This window comes from Salarias fasciatus, chromosome 5 (assembly GCF_902148845.1).
Source record: "Salarias fasciatus chromosome 5, fSalaFa1.1, whole genome shotgun sequence".
Classification (NCBI taxonomy): Eukaryota; Metazoa; Chordata; class Actinopteri; order Blenniiformes; family Blenniidae; genus Salarias; species Salarias fasciatus.
Genome location: NC_043749.1, coordinates 11,247,142 through 11,267,283, shown reverse-complemented (window position 1 = coordinate 11,267,283; position 20,142 = coordinate 11,247,142). Strand labels below are relative to the sequence as shown.

At 43.7% G+C, this 20,142-nt stretch overlaps 1 protein-coding gene across 1 annotated transcript in view; it reads right to left on the bottom strand.

The window, feature by feature from the left end:
• ppfia4 (PTPRF interacting protein alpha 4) overlaps positions 1–16,301 on the bottom strand; it is a 57,911-nt gene extending 41,610 nt beyond the window's left edge. The window contains exons 1-2 of the mRNA XM_030092534.1: positions 15,938–16,301; positions 15,429–15,737 (exon numbers count right to left, since the gene is read on the bottom strand). Coding sequence (XP_029948394.1) covers positions 15,429–15,689 — 261 coding nt within the window. The 5' untranslated portion in view covers positions 15,690–15,737; positions 15,938–16,301. The remainder of the gene's footprint in view (positions 1–15,428; positions 15,738–15,937) is intronic.
• Positions 16,302–20,142: the final 3,841 nt, after the last annotated feature.

Genomic DNA, 20,142 nt, shown 5'->3' with positions numbered 1-20,142 from the left:
TGCAAGTCACGTGAAACACCGCGTGTGCACGCACATGCACATGCATGCACACACAGCTACTTGCACATATGGAGTCGCTGGTCGTCGGTGCCCTGTGGGACAGAAGGTGTCAGGAAGTGAACATCATCCCTTCCTAAACCCTCCCCCCACGGTTTCCATGGAGACAAATTTGCAGAGCTTGGAGAGGAGAAAACCCTGAGTCTGCATGTGAACACACACATACACACACACACACGTGCGCGCGTGCACAGAGTGCCAGTGACCTTAAGACCGACAGCTATACATGGTTAGTAGGTACAAGGACGGGGAGCAGAACTGCAGGAGCTACACTGAGCGCGCTGTATGGCGAGAACAGATGCACTATGTGGGTGACGGTGGGACTCGCTGGCGCCGTGCCGTCACGGCGAGGGAAACACTGGAGGGACGGACGCATATTCCGTTGGGTCAGCACTAAGCAAGCGCCAACTAGATCTGCGGTGTATTCCCATCGGGCGACTGTGTGGAGTCAGTATATGCTTGTAAGTGTGTACATGTGCATGTGTGTGCAATAACAGCGTGCCAAAGGGGTGAAATGTCATTTAGAACAGGGAGGGCAAGAGATATGGATTTTCTGATCAATGGCAGGATAAAAAAAGAAAGAAACTGATTATGACGAGGCAAAAATATATGTATTGACACTTATTTATCACTAGAAGCAATTAGATCTTAAAAGACTTTTTCCATCGTCATTTTTTTTGAAAATCTCTGGATGAAATTAGTGCGATTCTTCTTTTGATGAATCGGTTCTGTTGATGCTTAAAGAGTTTCGAAGGAATTCCCACAGGGTGTGCCAGATAAAATGCTCTAAATCAGCCAGACTGGAAGGATTTAAGCAGCTGTTTGTGGAGGTTTGCCAATCAAGAGCTAGTGCGTTTATGCTGCATTAACTGTTAATCTGTAACTGACTGCGAAGACGGAGCTCGTTATGACAGCAGGAGTAATAAGCCCGAACGCTACAATGTCGGCATTAAATAATGCACATAGTTAATGCTATGATAGCAGTTTTTTTTTTCCAATATTATCTTCAACTCTGTTTCATATGGCCTTAAATACTTTTTTCTTACATCTTCTGACTCTGTGCTTGTTTCCAAGCACATGAGAATAGGCTGGAAATACTGAAATCTGAGTGTGTAGTCCATGTTATGCAGCAGCCGCTGCCCTGGCAGAAGGTCCTCAGTCAATCTGGGTCAATTAAAGCACCGATCTTTGGGCGCTTAGAGAGCATGCAAATGTATGCACTCCCTCCAGGGTGTCCCCAAACTGGAGAAGAGAAGAGAAGAGAAGAGAAGAGAAGAGAAGAGAAGAGAAGAGAAGAGAAGAGAAGAGAAGAGAAGAGGAGGCCTTGCCACCCGGATGCTGACACAAGACGCTGGCTGAGAGAGCTGAGAGAGCGAGACGCTGAGAGAGGAAACAGAGGATCAGATAGGGGAAGACAAAAATGAACGGATCGCAATGACAAAAGGATGTGCCTGAAACTGGAGAGGCAGAGGTTGGAGAGGAATATCGGAGGATGGCAGCAGAGGTGGGGGGTAACACTGTCTGTTGTACGCTGCAGGGTTTTTTTTTTTTTTTTTTTAACATGACCTTTATGTAACTCAACTACAGGCACTTCCTCTCCGTCTCAGTTTCTTGCCCTCTCATTCACGTTTCCCATTGCCGCTCTCTCTTTAATATGTAGTCAATGAATGGCATTAAAATTAAAATGTTTTTAAACATCGTGAAATCCCTTTTTCTTTTTGCCCCGGTGAGTCACTGACTCGCGGCTGCTACATATTTAAAGCGCGAGCTCAGAAATTCTATATTTCCTTCAAGGTTATGGATTCCGTGCTTCCTGGTATTGTGATACTTCCTCACGTTTGTTCAGAAGTGATACATCGTATTGGTGTTGGCATGGCAACAATCAGCAGGGCTGATCTACAGACTCTGCGCAGAACATCAAACCACTGATTTACACCTTTTCAAAGGTTTCACCCCTAAACACAAACGAACATTCCACACATTGAACACAGCTCACTGCAGCGGTGGTTTCACTGTACAGCGCTGAGTTTAGCAACATCAATAGAAGCACAGATGTAACAGATATGGAAAATGTTGCTGGGAGCCACCTATAGATTTGTGACGTTCAAGGATTTGCTGGCTTTCCGGTTTTTCTCACAGAAAGTTTATTTAGGTCTACCTCTGCACAGATTTGTCGGGTATGGAGGAGTTTTTCATTTAAAACTCCCCAAACAAAGGATTTCTATATTTGCTGAAGCTCCGACTGATTTCTTTTTATTGAAAAGCAGAAGCCTGGGGATCTCATGCCATTTGAAGCCCTTCAACTGCAACTAACAGCAAGAAAACCCCACAATGGATAGAAACAAAGTTTAAATAAATTATTACTAATGACTAATTAAACATATAAACTAATAGCCCCTGTTAGAATTGTTGAATTATTCAGGGGCTCCTGTGTGGGCCTCTGAGTAATAACAGCAATACAAGATGATCTCCTCCTGCTTCGCACGTCTACTGGAAAACTAGACTCCAGGCACCTGTGAGCACAAACAGAATGTTTTTGACATGCATGTTTTCAGCTGCTCGCCCTCTCCCAAGCACCTGGAGCTGATTCGGTTACAGCGGTACAGGTGTACGGAAAATATCAATTACCGCCTCGGTTTCTAAACTGATGTTTATCCATGATAAGGTTCTTAAATAATTAGGAAGGTAGATTCCTTCTGGGCAGCTACAGTTACTGAGTTTCTACAGAAAATATGATAAAATTAAATTTGCTCATATTTATTGCTTAAAATGTGTTTTCTTTGTACAAATTTACCAGACAGTTGACAAGCATTATTACTGTGAACTTTATCCATCCACATACACAATCTTTCTCCTAATCATAGTCACTAAAGGTCATGAACTCTAGGCCGGAGGTCACCTCATGAAGGTTTATGTGATGCCGTTAGCTTTGACAAAACAGCAGTAATTGGTGGCTGGGGAGTCGGACTGAGCTGACCGAGACATTTGTTTGCGGACCTCGCACCAAATTCATACTATAAGAGATAATAAACATGGTTAAATTGGAGACTGAGAGGCACGCAGTTGTCATCGGGACAGCTCCCCACACAGGATTAAAGGCAGTGGGTTGTTGGACAGGTGTCTGATTAGGAAACAGATTTAGTCCATTTTCAATTTCCCGCTTTTCTCGGTGCATTTAGCTTCCTTGCACACTTGACATGTATTTCCAGTGAGAAATTTAAGTGGTTTGAAGACATATGAAAAGCCTGTGATGATGCTGTCACAGCGAGTCTCCGTTTGATCAATCCCGAGTCTGATTTGTGTGTGGCGAGCGAGCGAGAGAGAGAGAGAGAGAGAGAGAGAGAGAGAGAGAGACGGAGTGAGTGAGAGTTGGCGTGAATAAATGAAAGGGCCACTGAAGTGTGGAATTGAGGGCAAGAAGAGACGTTGCAGGGCATACGGCGGTGTTAGAGGGAGGAAGGCAGCTAAGTGTGAATGATGTTCTTCTTGCGCTGGGGCAGACCGCGTCACAACCCCCATTATTCTAATGGGGCGCCACGATGCTTACTGACCTTCATTATCGACAGGCCGGGCCGGCCGCGGAGATGATGGCGTTTGTTCATCAGTTATCAGACAATTACAACATGGGAGTATAGGGAGCTGCTCTGATAATGAAATGTACAAACTTCACCAAATAACTGCTTTGCATGTGGACGCACAAATGCTTATGTGTATTCATACACTCTGATAATCATTATGTTCTCAGGCTAAGTAGTCTTTCTTGATCTAATGAGTTTATTTAGGTCAACAGAAACATGCACGTGTGTAAAACACATTCACCCTCAATGAAAACAAACAGAACATATATGTACATTTATCACAATCACACACTGTGTGTGATGAACGTGGAAGTTTTGTGCTAAACGACACACCCACCAAGCAAAGAGCGGAGCTCTGATCTCATGCAGCCGAAGCCGAAGCCGTGTGTACAGCGGGCTGGCTGAGAGATATGAAGCACTATCTGACAGAAAGGAAGCTATAACTAATAGACCTTTCAGCACACATGCTTAAAGTCAACGCCGCTGATAAGGCTGAGAGTGAGGGAGCATGAGAGGCAGAGCGACAGTGAGGCCGAGAACAAGGAAAAAAAAAAAAAAAAAAGTGGGAGGGAAATTGTTTGAAGAGAAATAAAACAGATCAGCTCATTGGTGATGATAATATGGATATAGAATCCTCAAGCGCGGTGCGCTCAGAGATGGCTGATTGTGCCTGTGAGTTATGGAAAGAATCTACAGAACAACTTCAGCGCAAAGCTGGAAAACTAGAATAGAGTTGAATCAAGCTATGTGTCTGTGAATGGAGACGGAAGCACGTAAATGAATAACAGGCAGCTGCTGAGGACTGAGGCGTGTTGTAGGTGGTGCAGAATAAATGGGTTCTGATTTAATACAGAGACAAGGCAATCTGAGAGCTTTCTGTGGCGGTACAAAAATATCTTATTAGGTCCTCCGGTACGTGCCGCTCTCTGAATAAGCCTCCAACTGAGTCCTTTCTGAAGTGGGTGTGTGTCATCGTGTGCATGTTCTTCGGCGTCTGGCCAAACGTGACTGTGTCCTGGTCTCATTCAAATCAGCTCGCGCTGCAGAGCCCACTCTGTAACGCATCTGTCTGAGTGGACCGTGTGTGTTTATGCACTCGTGTGTAGTTGTGCATGAGTCTGGTGTATCAGCCCAACTGCTCGACTTACTCTGCAGGGAAGTGCTGACTCTGTGTGAGCAATTCATCACTGGAATCATTTCCTTATAGAGGAAATTCTGTACCTACACTGTTTATTCACCAACACTAAAAAAGCGTTATTTGAAGGTGTGATCGCATTCTGTGTTTTACAGTGTTTTTTTTAATTTTTTTTTTTATGAGTGGTCCAGGTTAGTCACCGTTTAAATAAACAACTTACGCAGGAAGATACTCTTTATTAGGAAAATTAAAGCAAATATGACTCAAGACAATATTCATGTTGTAGATGATGTGCGCACTTCATTCGTACAGTTTTAGCATTTTACTGAGTTTTTTTTTTTTTTTTTTGGGCAACTTGTCTTGGTATTGTGGATTACCACTTTGCTGCTTTGGATGTTAACATTTTCAATTCGTTGGATTATCATTTCAGCTTTGTTGTGTTTGGCACTAAGTCTGAAGACAGATCTTGGGGCCTGTGTGTGGAGGCTTCTCTCATCTGAAGCCAAAGAAACTTTGTCTTTTGTTGCTCTCTATTATGTTGGACTCACAATGGTGCTGTAAACACTGAGAAAACATTTTATTGATGTGTTGTGTGCAGTGTGTCTTTCTGTCTCTGACTGGTTTGGTGTGAATTTTGTTGGGATCCAGAATGCAGCAGTGTTGATAACTCTTGCCAGCAGAAGCTTGTTTCTGAATCAGACAGCAAGCCAAGAGTTCAATTCCAACAAAGATGGAGCTTTAATATGCAGGATGTCAATTTTTTACTTGGAAACTTTAAGACTAGAAGCACAAGTGAATGCATGGACAAACACTCATCTGTCCATTGAATGCTCACAAAATGAAATTGCTCCTAGAAGGTGGAGTACCGGTACGTAATTTGTTTGCAACATTTACCTGCCTCTACAACTAGTTCAAATATGGAGGTTGAGTTATGCCCTCAAATTGATGTACTACATATCCTTAAATAACCCAGGTGATGAAATACTTGTCATAAAAAAAAACTGCTGTGTCGTAGTATTCCTGTGCTTTTGAAAAACAAAAGGAATCTAAAATTACACCTAATTAAACTCACATTGCCTTGACATTATTCTGTTACACGTCACTGGTCTTCATGTTACAAACTGAAATCATCATCATCATCATCCTCATCATCATCACCATCATCATCACCATCATCATCAACATCATCACCATCCTCATCACCATAATCATCGTCATCAACATCATCATCACGTCATCACAAGTGTCATCATCATCATCATCATCATCACCATCATCATCATTATTATCATTATCATCACCAGCATCATCATCATCATCACCATAATCATCATCATCACCATCATCACCATCATCATCATCAACATCATCATCACGTCATCACAAGTGTCATCATCATCATCATCACCATCATCATCATTACTATCATCATCATCACCATCATCATCATCATCATTATCATCACCAGCATCATCATCATCACCATAATCATCATCATCATCACCATTATCACCAGCATCATCATCACCATCATCATCATCATCATCATCATCACCATAATCATCATCATCACCATCATCATCATCACATCATCATAATCATCATCATCATCACTACAGACACATTTTCATCTGAAAACTCATTACCACATCAGCCCCAATTTTGCCACCAGAACATTATTTTCAAATCTAATTTCAACATTTCAACAACTTTACTACTTTTCTATTGTTTTAATCAAACGTATGCTTTAGAATTGAAAATAACTTTTGCACTGAAACTGATTATTACAGAAACAAAACCAACCACACAGTCAATGCAATATTTGTCCTACCAGCACGTCCCTCTCCAAAAAATCCCACTGCATTGCTTTGCTGTGTGTGTGTGTGTGTGTGTGTGTGTGTGTGTGTGTGTGTGTGTGTGTGTGTGTGTGTGTGTGTGTGTGAGCGTGAGTGTGTGAGAGTATGTGTGAATGTGTGTGAGTGAGTGTGAGTGTGCGAGTTATTGACAGTGAGCAGCGGGGTGTGTGTGCTATGTTGTGAGACACTGACAAGCTCTATTTCATGGAGCAGAAGAAGCATTTTGAAGTTCTTTAAATCCCTTTAAGGGTCCAGTCGGGGGCTTAGCTTGTGACGCCGCTGCCTCTGCCGCTCTTTATAAGTCTCTTTACAAAATAAAAGGAGGGGGGGGTATCTGTACGAGCCCTCACTGACCTAACCCAGTGTGTATTTTTATGCATATTTCCATGAATGCATGTGTGTGTGTGTGTAGAGAGTTTTAATGGTTAACCTTGAAACGTATGACCTTGCACTTCTTTAAGACACTGTTACATTTTAAAAAGCACGCACGTTCTCCTCCCTCCCCACCCTGACCCCGGTCCAGCATTCACACCCCTCCCTGCCCTTTATTGTCTATTCTGGGAGAGATACAGGAGACAAACCAAACTGACAGAGTTCCAATAGTGTAGTTGTTTGACACAGCAGGGCTGCTGTGGGCTTAACTGCTGGCAGGAAAACTTCATCGCACCCCCCTCCCTGCTCTTCCTCTTCCTCTCGCTCCTACTCCTCTTTCTCATTCCGTCCTTCCTTACCTCTCTCTTTCATTATTCTTGCCTTCCCCTCTGGTGTTCCTGCAACTCCAATCAGTCTCCTCTATATTTCAAGGGAAAGGAGGCCCACGCAGACATAGCAGCGACTTTGTTTTCCTCTTATTACCAGAGCATGTCCCTCGCTGCCGGGGACCGCCAGGTACGCTGGGTTCAGCCGAATCCTGACCGACTTTTCTTTGTAGCTCTCTTTGCAAAAACAACTTACTGTTGTTTTATCCGCGCCTCTTATTCTCACCTTCTCTTTTTCTTTCACGTTCTTTCCTTCTCTCTCCCAAGCAGCCAGGGTGGACAAATTAGCGCCCGGCTGAGCTAAATGTGCCTGGTGCTGAGAGCCAGATGGTGCTGGCAAGAGGGATGGAGGGAGCGAAGGGACGGATGCAACGGAGACAAAGTGCGTGGCACAGCGGCGTCGGGGAGCGGGCTTTTGCACACTAATAAACTATTAGTGCTCGGGGGTCTGGAAGCTGTGCGCAGGCCCTTCGCCAGGGGCCAGATTGACCTGCTCACAGCGATGATGAGAAGGGGGCTCAAGCGAGAAAAGCCGGGACAACAGACAGGGAGAGAGGATTAAGGAGCAAACTCCCGCGGAGCGGAGACTGGCAGGTGATGTCAATATGCAGCGGGAGAGGAAGAGCGGATAAGAACAGAGACAGATATAGAGAGGCGCGATGTCAGTCAGCTGCTGAGAGTCTGATATGTTGTTAGACCTGCTTAGCACCTCTGATCTGTTTCTTCTCCTCTCCTAGAAGTATGGAGCTGACCATCATTTTTTTTTTTTGACTCTTCTCCTAAAAACCACAGGCATTAAGAGCATTTGATTTCTACTTTCCTCTCGCAACTTGGAGCCGTATTTTTTTTTTTTTTTTTTGTGCTGCAGCCCATCTCATGAATCAGTAATAAGATTTCATCCCGGGCCAAGTTAATTGCTGCGATCTGGAAACTGCTAAAAAAAAAAAAAGGTTTAACAAGACACACCAGCAGTCCGACCGCCAAACAAGTTCTCTGTACAAAATCAGAGTGAAAACATTCCCCAAACCACCCCTTGTACATCTACAGCATTGTGTCTGCTTAACTTTAACCTTCTTACTTTTATGTGAAAATGTTACAGACTGTCGTTTCATCTTCTACCAAGATGTGATTAATATTTCCATAATCAAGACTGACCAAACATTTCATCTGCTTTTCAGTAAAGTCACAACATTTTTCAATCTCGGTAATTAATCAAATGATTGAACTGATGACATGATGGCATAAAAATGTCTGTTGTAGCAGTAGTCTGATTCTCCGTTCGCTGTCCTTTTAATAAGGAGAGTCAGTAAAACGTTTCTCCCTCTGTGAGGGGTTTTCTGTTTCATTTTGCCATCGACTATTGTAAAGATTTAAAATATCCCAGAGAACACTTGAAGAAGCCATCGAGGCTCGCTCTCAGTTTCATGGACTCATTTTCTGTCTCGCTCTCTTAGAGGGCTTCTTGGTGACATTCAGCCGCAGACTTTACGCTCCATTTTTTTTTTTTTTTCCACATCAACCTAAATTCCAGCATTTGCTGCTTACATAACACACAGCATACGACTGGACTTCAATAGCACACCAATAACGTCGGGTAATTTCTCATCTGATTTTGCTCACCCTCCTCGATACTCGGCTATTATGGTGCACTGAGCTGCCTCGGCCGTTCATGCATAAACAACACTGGCTGTCGGCGTATTTGCTCATGCACATGCTAACGCTGAGACCGAGGACGGCATGTAGAAAGTGCATGCTGACATTTAAGAAAATACCAGCTGTGTGTGAGTTACTCTCTTGTTGGTGGGTTGGTGCGGATGTTTCGGGAAGCACCCAATGAGCATAGCTAGAACTACTGAAATCAGGAAGGGAGATGGATGGATGTATCGACCTGCACTCTTCTTGATGGATCATGTAATTAAGGTATCTGAAACAAAGTTGGTGATGAAGTTTCAATCCGTTTTTGGTAATCTTGACGAAATAAAGTTCATGTTGAGCTGGCGCCACCCCAGAGATAAACTCAGGGCCCTCTTCTTACCGCTGCAGTCTCTATTGGGTTTGACAGTCATTTTTTTTTTCTTCACACTGTACCTGTAAGCAGAACACGCCTCTAATACAGCAGCTCAGATGGCTCCGTACCAAGCCTGCAAGGCTCACCTCTGCTGGCTTTGGTTCAAAAAGCATAAAATACTGGGCTCTGTATTCGTTGACCCAACATTTGCTGCAGACTGCTGGAATTAATGTGAATTTCTCCAATTCTAATCACACATTTGGCACCGATTGATTGATCGAAGGCGACCATCTGATTCTTGTTCTTTTATCAAGTCCACAATGTTACACTGAAGCTATGGCAGCATGCCTCTTTGGAAATTTTGAACAAATGCCATGAAAACATTTCCACGAATATTAGAATGATCGCACAATACTCTTGAGTGTGGATCCTCGTAACTGTGTATGCAAAGTCTAATATGGAACAACACTGTTTCTGCTTTTATGCGTTGAACACTACCAGGCGGAGGAGAAAATATTAGTATTTGAATAGAATTCAGCATCTGGCATGGCGGTGGCAGCATCATGGTATGAGGAAGCTTCTCTACACATGTCAGAAGAGAGAGAGAGACAGAGCTGTAAGTAGTTTAAGTGGCCAGAGAGGACATTCATGAAAACCTGCTTTCTAAAGCTGAGGATAATGACTCCACCTTTCAGCGGAACAATATCCAAGCTCACCGCCTGGAACCTCCTAGAGAAGCTTTCACACAAGTCCTTCAGCAGAGCGACAAAGCCCAGACTTTAGCGTCACACAACATCTTGAGAAAGTCATGAGGATGGCAGCTTCCAGTCGCTTCCCGTCCAATCCGACAGAGCTTGATGATCTGCCCAGAAGAATGGGATGATCTGACCAAATTAAAGTACGCAAAACAGATTCAAAGTTGTAACTGCTGCCAAACAGACTTCGACAGAAAAAATTAGGGATCTGATTCATTTATTTAAGTGACAGACTCACAATTTCCAGTGTTAATGAGCATTTTCACAAAGAGCAGAAGATTCCACCTAAAGAGTTTCTGAGGAGGACCTACACCCACAGCAATGCTTATTTAATTGTTGGTGGGGTTTTTTTTAATTTGTTTTGCCCTTCCGGTTGATACTAAACTGGGTTTATTGCTATTTTCTTATTCTGACATTACATCATTTCTTTAAACTTGGATACATTCCAATGCACGGGTGCCAACAAGTTTTATACTTTAGAGATGTTATCTATCGTTTTATTACCACTAGACTGCTGAAATTGGATGTTTATGTGAAATTTGTTTTTCCTACAGCTCTACAGCTTGGAAGGGATTTCGAACATTCACATGCTCTAGTAATCACACTGTATCCCTGAAAAACTGGATCCAGCATCACCACAGAGGTAAAAGGGAACATGATGAACTCTGGAGAGGGGGCTGAAAAAGCCCCCCCCCCCCCCCCCCCCAAAATGGAGTTATGCAACTCCAAAGGGTCCTTGGCCCCTCTGGCGAACGCGGACAGGCAAAATCAGTCCAGAGAAGCCAAATGAATGTACAACATTCTCTAAAATCACAGAAAAACCAAAACCTGTTTTCAGTTCGTCATTATAGTTGAGGGAATGCAGTTATAATACAAGACAAGAATATCCATTGTTCAAAATATTTAGAACCATCAACTTAACAAGACCAGGTGAACCGATATTGGTTCCTCAACCAGTTCCTCCAGGAAGTTGCGATGCTGCAAGTTCAACGGTTCATTTAAATTCCACCAATCTTCCTGAACTCTGCACGAACTTGCAATTTTGTCCAATCACTGTAACATGACACAGTACCTGGAGGGACGGCTTCACACCCAGAAGAGACCATTTCCATGCACAGTGGTTTCAGTGGATTATTGTCTTTGTCCCGGTATGTATGGACAGGGGTTAAATCAATTTGCTGTTGATCGGTCACTATATGCTCTGTTCCAGCTGATTTAATTTCTGGTTGACCTACACCACGGAACAAAACAAGAGTCAATAATGAGCAAGCATGAGGGAACGACCCAGAGGACTGACAATCAGCTGGCTTCATCTGTTTGAGATCCTGTTTGTTTTTTAGAGGTGTCAAGTAAATCTACTCAGTATCTGGAATATCACATAAAACGATAATCAGCAGCACCGTCTCACGCGATGTCCAAATGTTCCCAAACACAGCTTCCTGTCTGTGTGAGACCCGCACCACCAGGCCAAGACCCAGCCCCGGCAAGCTCCTCCACTATATCCAACAATATGAGAGCAAAAAGTAAAGAGGTCTTTAGAAAACTTCTGTTTTGTTTGAATTTCAGCTGCAGCAGTAATAAGAGAAATAGTGGGAAATGTTGGAGGAACTGATAAATGGATCCCTGGATTACAAATGAATTACATAAAAAGACAAGTGTGAGAGAGAGGGACCGCAATCGACAATGGGTTTAGAGTTAAGAAACACAAGATAACATTTCAGACGAACAGAAGAGCTTGAAAAGAAATCCAATCTGGAGAACGTGCAGAATGAAACAGTGATACAAGCACAGAGGCGAACACATGAGCTCAGAGGCGTGTGCTTTTTCAAAGGAGCACAAAGCTATGTGTGTTGACATGCCGGCACAAGGGTAAACAGCAACCAGTGCTATGAGAGGTCAAAGGACAGCCCTGTGTTGTGTTTCAGGTCAAGTAAACAGCACAACAAAGCTTGTGTCCGGCGCATGTGTGACGGCGGCGAGCGTCAGCGGGCAGAGAGGAAGGTGGAGATTTGAGCCAGAGATAGTTGTTTTGGAAGGACAGTGTCATGGCTGTGTGTGTGTGTGTGTGTGTGTGTGTGTGTGTGTGTGTGTGTGTGTGTGTGTGTGTGTGTGTGTGTGTGTGTGTGTGTGTTGTGATGTTTGGACACCTGTTCCAGTCAGACACAACACTGGCTATTTTTGCCAGCTTACAAATACACAGAGATAAAGGCATATAACACGCGTGCGCGCATGCACACACACACACACACACACACACACACACCAGACCAAAAACGCACAAATTGTTTTAAAAAGTTAAAAGTTGAGATTTAAATGCAATAAATGTTTTAAACACAAGTTACCATCAACTCTTTTTCTACCTCAGCACCTTTTTCTCTGTAAACATAAGACTGTCCAGACCACACCTCTGTCACAAAAGATGGAAATGACAAATGTGTATTTTTTTCCCCCCAGAATTCCAGGATTGTTCATCTTTATCCTTTATAAGTCTTTTTAAAAGCCGCCTATTTTGGATCAAAATAAATAAAAGACTAAATGAACTTGCAGGGCAGAGCATTACTGTAGTGAAATACAATGGTAGACATAAATCAGTGAGGCTCAGCTTCACACATTCATGCACATGTGATCTACAACACATTTCCCTGGACGGTGTTAGAACAGCTCTCTTCACATGGAAAAGAAACTCGCTCTCTCTGTATGTGTGTGTGTGTGTTTCTGCGTGTGTGTGTGGTCAAAACCTAATTTGTCTATGGGCAAACCCATCTCTGAGGGCTGTATTAGCAGCATTATGCACTGTAATGGGCTGACATGTTAATCTAAAACTCTATTCTCTGTAGCTAATGAACATATCCATCCCAGTCTGTGAATGTGTGTGTGTGTGTGTGTGTGTGTGTGTGTGTGTGTGTGTGTGTGTGTGTGTGTGTGTGTGTGTGTGTGTGTGTGTGTGTGTGTGTGTGTTACTGTTTATGATGTGTGATAAAATGGCAAAGCTGTCCCATTTTTAAGGACCTAATTTCTAACACTGACACTGAGGTTTATGTATTTTTCAACAACGGCAGGGCTTAGAGCGCTTAATTTCACATTTTGTTTTCACATGTGTGTATGTTTGAGTGTGTTTTCTTTGGAGGAGAGACATGAATGTGACAGTTCTGGGTCAGATGAGACCTATGAAGTCAAGCAGCCTACAGAAGACAAAACTAAATATACACACACATGTAGTCATGCACATGCCTCATGGGTGAAGACAACAAATGTTTGGAAAACAAAAGAAAAGACCAAAAGAAAAGAAGCCCAGATTGGAGGAAAAGAGGCTGCAGTGCCATGCCAGTCTTTATCAGTCTACACCTTAGGAGCTATGAGTGCTAAAAACAGAAGAAAAAAAAAAAAAAACTCAAATGCAAAACACAGATGTAGACAGTCCTGGCTGGAGGGCTGCACAGCAGAGGTGACTAGAACAAACATGAAACTGTGATATTGTATTGTAGTTGAGGGCATAAACACACCAGCGACGGCCAAGCTGAGCACAGCCACCGATCAGCCTAATTATCGCTGACACATATAGGATACTGGGGTCAGGAGCTTTCCCAACTGCTACAATATTGCTCTAATATATTCGTCACACCCAAACTTGAGACATCAAATGCGGCGTGGTATTTTTTTCCCCACACTTCTCCCTCATCATTACAAAACACTCTCTGCAATTTCCAATAATGCATCAGGGCCAGACAACCCTCATCCCTCAGCTGAGGGGAGCAAAACTGAGAAGAAATCAATCGCAAGTGAGATTTTCTCTCATTTCTCCATATTGCTTCACCCACTGTCCGTTGCATCATCTCTCCACTCTGTGGCTGGTGTGGAAATGACCACTGGTGTGTTTGTCCTGAGTGTGTACAAACGTATGTGTGTGTGTGTGTGTACGTGGAACGAGAGGCAGCCTGTGCGAGCGCACGCAAGTCATAATGTCTGCAAAATATCCCCGAGGTCTACGACTGTATAACTAATACTTGTATTATTGCTGGAATAAAACATTACGCTGAACCAAGCAGGATTAGAAAACAAGCATGACAGCCTCTACCCACTCCTCTCATCTCTCCCTCTGCTCACACAAACACACACACACACACACACACACACACACACACACACACACACACACACACACACACACACACACACACACACACACACACACACACACATCCATACACAAACACACACAGACATGCATGTGTGGAAGCAAGCAGCCCAGGGCCATGTAGCAAGCAGCCATGTTTCTTTCACAGGAGGAGCTTGTCATCGTCAGGCCCGGCTCTCTCTTCCCCGCACTCGCACTCTTAGCTCGCGCACGCCGTACTGTGACATCACTTAGACCGCGGGGTCAGAGGGCAACGCAGCGCTCTGTGTGCCGAGGCTTCACTGTCGTCATGCTGGATGACTGCCTTTTTTCACTGCTCTTTCCGCTGAAATACACACATAAATGAGACCTCGCTCGCAATCCGTTCATCTCACTTCCGTTCCCTCTGACAGGCAGAGGTGAGGCTGTTTCCTCTCAGGTGGACTCTGTCCCTCCTTCTGCCATTCAGCCTCTCACCATCTCGCCCAGTCCTCCGGCTAAAGACAGTCAACAACCTTTTACTCAGAACAAAAGTCTCCGTCTACTTCCCTCCCACATTTCACCTCACTACATTACCTTTCTGCCGACTAGACGTTTAGATCCTCCTCCCTGGCACGCTGCCACTTACCATCTTTTGAAGTGGTATGGCCTGTATATTCCCATCATCTTCACAGTTATTCTAATAGCGAGATCCTCAGACGAGAGGGGGTATTATAAGGGGTTCCCCAGCAGAGGTGGAGACAGAGAAATCGTACACTGGTACATCTGAGTATTAAATTACAGACCATTTCAAGATGTGCCTTGAGAATCCGGCACCGGGCGACCTTGCTTCTTAAGACCTCGTGTCATTAATTTGTGCTTTGGTTGGTGTATCCTCCAAATTAACTTTCCATTTAATTAACACCACCCACTTGATGTATATACAGGAAGCCTGGAGCCAAATACTTGGAGGAGCCAGCCGACTCCACTTGGTGATCTTAAATCCAAGATTATCATCACCGGCCTCATCTCCTCACATAACCCAGCGGGGGGAGAGAGACACGCGGTTCGGAATCACGCAAGCATCAAAAGACAGGGCTGTGCAGCGGGCAGAGGAGGCTGCTCCACAGCTGTCTCAGCTGTCTCCAGACCCACCCCCCACCCCCCAGGCCGGCCGCCGCCGCTCACCTGAGGCAGCGCGGCGTTGATCTGCCGCTGGAGGACGTCCCTCTCGTGCAGCGCCCCCTGCAGCTTCGTCTGGGACTGGATGAGGGTCTCCTGCGTCTCCCTGAGGGACTCCAGCAGCTTGTCCCTCTCGTCCAGCATGTTGACCATCAGCTGCTCGAAGTTGGCCTCCTGCTCGGAGCCGTTCGGGACGCCGCCGCCGGCGCCTCGCGGGGGACCGGCCGAGTCTCCTTCGCTGATGGTCGGCATCACCTCGCACATCATCTTCCCCCCGCGCGCGGTGGTCTGGGCAGCGCTATAGGACGACTGTCGCTGTCGGAGCGAGGGAGAAGGGAAGGCGTGTGTGGTTTTTACAAGCCCGATAAAAACAGACTTACATTCACCGATAAGTGGGCCTATTTACGCCCCGTGGCGACGCGCCGCCGCCGCCGATGCACGCGCAGATGCGCACCTTCACAAGATATTATTCCTCATGCAACAAACGGACACGCTCGAGCTGTGCATCGCCATACCTAATCAGAGAGAGCGGGACGAGGAGATGATGGTTGACCTTTCATCCATATTAACCGGCGTCTCTCCAGCCCGTGTGCAGATCCGCCCTGCCCGGCGCGCCATGCACTCACATGTAGAAATCCCGGCGTGAGATGATTGACAGTTCGCAGATAGACGGGTGCGTTTGGAGGGGTGGTGCCCGCGAGCACGACAGGGATCACAGTGCATTGGCAGGAAAATAAAACCCACAGGGGGGGAAAAAATAAATATGTATCCGAGAGGAGATCGGCGTCCTTACTCCCGTGGACAGTGAGAGCGAGTCTTATCTGCATCCGCTCTCTCCACTTCCATCTCGCCACACCGCTCACTCCTCCTCCCACACACACACACACACACACACAGTCCCCACTGTCACACTCACACAAACGCGAGCACGTGCGCGTGCGCGCGCACAAACACACAGCAATCTGCAGTTGTCACTACTCGGCTCAGCTCTGGACCAGCTCCCACCGCGATCAGCCTATATAGGCGTGCGCAAAGTGCGCGCGCGCGCGTGCAAAATACAGGAGTGGGATTAGCCGGACGGTCATTCATGTCGTTCGCTATAAGTATAATTACACGTTTAGGACGGATCGCGTTCGAGCGCCGGGCTGAGGACTGAGACTGGGGTCGGTGAATTGTAATTAGCCGAGCTGACAGCTGCTGGGACGAGACGGCCGCTCCGCTCCCGTGGCCGCAGCTTGACCAACCCGGAGTGATGGAGGTGGTCCTCAGAGGGGGGACCGGAGAGCGCACCCTGCAGGACGAGCCGCGCAGACGGAAATCAGAGAGAGAAAATGTTGTAAAACAGTCATTAGTTTGCGCTGCTTTATCGGAGTACTACAGTGAAAGACTGACGTGGATTCTTAATGAAATCCGCGTTGCAATGCCACGAGGCCAGCATTTTAAAGGTGCAATATGGAATATATGTCACAATGACCATATGTTGATATTCCTCTGATAGCTGTTGAACTTTGTGATTTTACCTGCTCCTACATCTGCTCTCTGAGAGTGTAGCTGAGCCACCTCTTGCAGATTTTGACACTTACAGCAAAGTGCACTAACATCTTGTTCAAAGTGCATTAAATAATATTGAAATTGGAATATCCCAAAACCACCCACAGAAACCTCAGACAGATAGAATGCAAAGAAAACTGTAAATAATAATTATCATTAAAGAAAGTTTGTTTCCAGATATGCATACTAGATTAATGTTTATGCATAGAAAATGTGAATTGAATGATTGTGCATTATTGCACATTCCTGAAAAAATTACTCATTTAAAATACATAGTTGGTTTTTCACATTATGCCTCTAAACCTTCAAGCATTTGAGATCGTTTCTGTACCTATGAACGAATTTCTCAAACTGCATAAAGGTTAACGTTTGATTTCAGTGTGATACAAATGAACAAACCACTGCTGAAGAATAAGAGAGACACTTTTTTCACACAACTCAGAGAAAGATAAGAAACTTTAAATGAATGTACATCATTTGACTGCAAAATATTTCTTTTAGCCACCAGACTGAGAAACCTTACAAAACTTCCAACAACGTTAATTAACAGTATCAGGAAGGCCTGAGGTCAACAATGAGCTGATTACTGGTGGTTGTGTGTCGCCATCTCGTGGTAGAGTATATATTCTAAAGAGCTGCTCCAATTCAAGCTCAACTATCAAAACTCAAAAGTGGTACTTCAATGCTTGTCTCTTTTTCTGAAATGTACAGCAAATTTGTAATTTTCTTTCATGAAATGTACTCAAGACCGATTTTATGTAATAGCAACAACAATTGTTATTTCATAAAAATGCTTGTTATTTATTACTGCATGACCAAGCTGCTCTATATGTCTCGGCCTAATTATCAACTAATTTCCCCCACAACAGTGTAACATACAAACTGTAACAACAACTGCAGCATAGATTAGCAGACAGTTACAAAAGTGCCTCCATCTTCCATACATGACGACATCCATGTGGAAAACAGAGGACACTTGAGTGTTGATCATTAACTGGGATGAGCTCCAGACCTCATAACTCTAACTTGATGAACTTCTTTAGAAGAGCCGGACTTATGAGGATTCTCACAATAATATGATTTTTATGTTTCACTTATCTGTCTACATTTGACCCATTTGTTGCTTTGTGTGTGAGGCACATTCCAGTTTGTTCTTTTAAGGTGAGACTTAATTAGTTGGGTTTATGTCAATTTTACTTGGAGTTGGTGATTAATCAAATCTTTCCAAGTCTGCATGTTGGTCAGGGCATAGAAGTTTATTGGACGATGAGAACTGAACAAATTATTCTAAAAACAAAAAAAGAGGAGAAACTATATTTTCATAGTAAGAAATCAGATTTTCTGAAGTTCTCTTAAGGTGTAATTTTCTTGCTTTAAATAAAACCATGCAATTGGCCCAAATATATCAGCTGGCTCTGTTTTCATGGTTTTCGTTCACAGTGTTTTGTCAAAAAAAAGCACCATGCAGGTAGATGAAAATATCTGTCCTGAAGCACTTTCATCATTGTTTTTCCAAAGGTCACTGCACACAGCAATGTTGCTCTTTCAGCAGGAGACCCTTAAAGGCTGATAACATTGTCACTGTCTGTCTTCTCCTACTTGTTATCTGAGTCTAGCAGATTTTTTCTCTAAGCAGCTTTAATCAGAAGCTTTAGCAACGCTGAGAGCGAGACGGTGATGATACATCTGCACTTTTCTGACATAACTGTGAGAAGTGGGTGAGCTGATGAGATAAATGACAGACAAAATCCTATAGCCCGCTGATGTGAAGCCTTCCGAAGAAACTGCTGATTTCTGCTGAGAATGGGCAAATAGTTCATGCAAACTGGTATTGATGTATCTATCCAACTTATGTTTTCTGGTAAGTTGCTTCCATGTTGGAAAAGACTGTTAAACCATTGCTGCCAGTCAAGTCATGAAAATATTATTTAAATCGTCAAACTAAAGAACAGAGAATCTGGCCTGACTTAGATGTAAAATTTAGAAGGCACTGAGAATGCCTGACTTGAATAATTTAATACCTAAAAATTAAAAAAGACCTTTTTTTTTTCAAAATGAAGAAGGAGTGTCAAAATTTTTTTAACTGAAGCATCACAAAAAGTCAATTTCAAGTGGATCCGATCCATAAAATAACCACCAAATTATTTCTAATTTAGGATAATGCTCTTACTGTTGCATTCTGGTTTTGACTTCTGTTCTCATGTTGTGTCGTCAACTGTTGCTCTTCATGTGATCCTCAATGCCAAAACTAACAAAAAATGTTCACATTCAAAAAATAAGATTGTCTTTGTAGTTTGTGATCATGAATCTCAGGGGAATCCAAAAGCAGACTGATGCAGCCAAGTAAAGTTCAATGACTTTATCATAGCAGTCAGGTTTTCACAAGCAGGCAAAGGTATCCAGAGGGTGGTCCAAAACGATAATTCAATATGAGAAAAAGTCCAATCATGGGAAAGTTCAAAAATTGACGAAGCAGGATGTATTGACACAAAGGTATAAAAATGATCTGGCAACATATATAAGAGGGAGGAAAGGAAAGCTTACTGTGAAAGGGAAGACATGGGTGAGTCACAATAGGAGAAGATGATAGGCATTATGAGGACACAGAGACCAAGGTCAGCCAGATACGTTCTTCTTGGTTTTAATGGTTCCTATCTACATTGCCACTGTGTTTGTGTATTTTCATTATTCTTGTTGTACATTCACTTTTTATTTGCATTTAGATAGAGAATAATATAAGGATACTATATGACTTTGAAATTTCATATATATAACTTATGCTGCAAAAGTTATTACATCATCGGATATTCTTACATAATCATCTTCATTTCTTCCTTCTTTTCTATATATCTATCGATGGGACTGGCTACAGTCAGGAGGCCAGGGTGAAGATGGAAGGACCTTGATTTCATGAGACTCATGATGTCACCAGTATGCAATTTAAAAAGTGTTAAGATCTTGTTTTATTTTATTCATTTATTTATTTTTTCTATGTATGTATTCTTGTCATGCATCTCTGCTTTTGCAGAGTGGAAAGTAAGAACACAAAGGGACACAAGTTCAGGAATCATTACTGAAAGAAATAGCTGCAATACCGACAGTCACCGACGGGCGCAGTGTGACGCGCGCTCAGCGACGGTCTCGCGGTGTTTGCGTGGCTACGTCATTC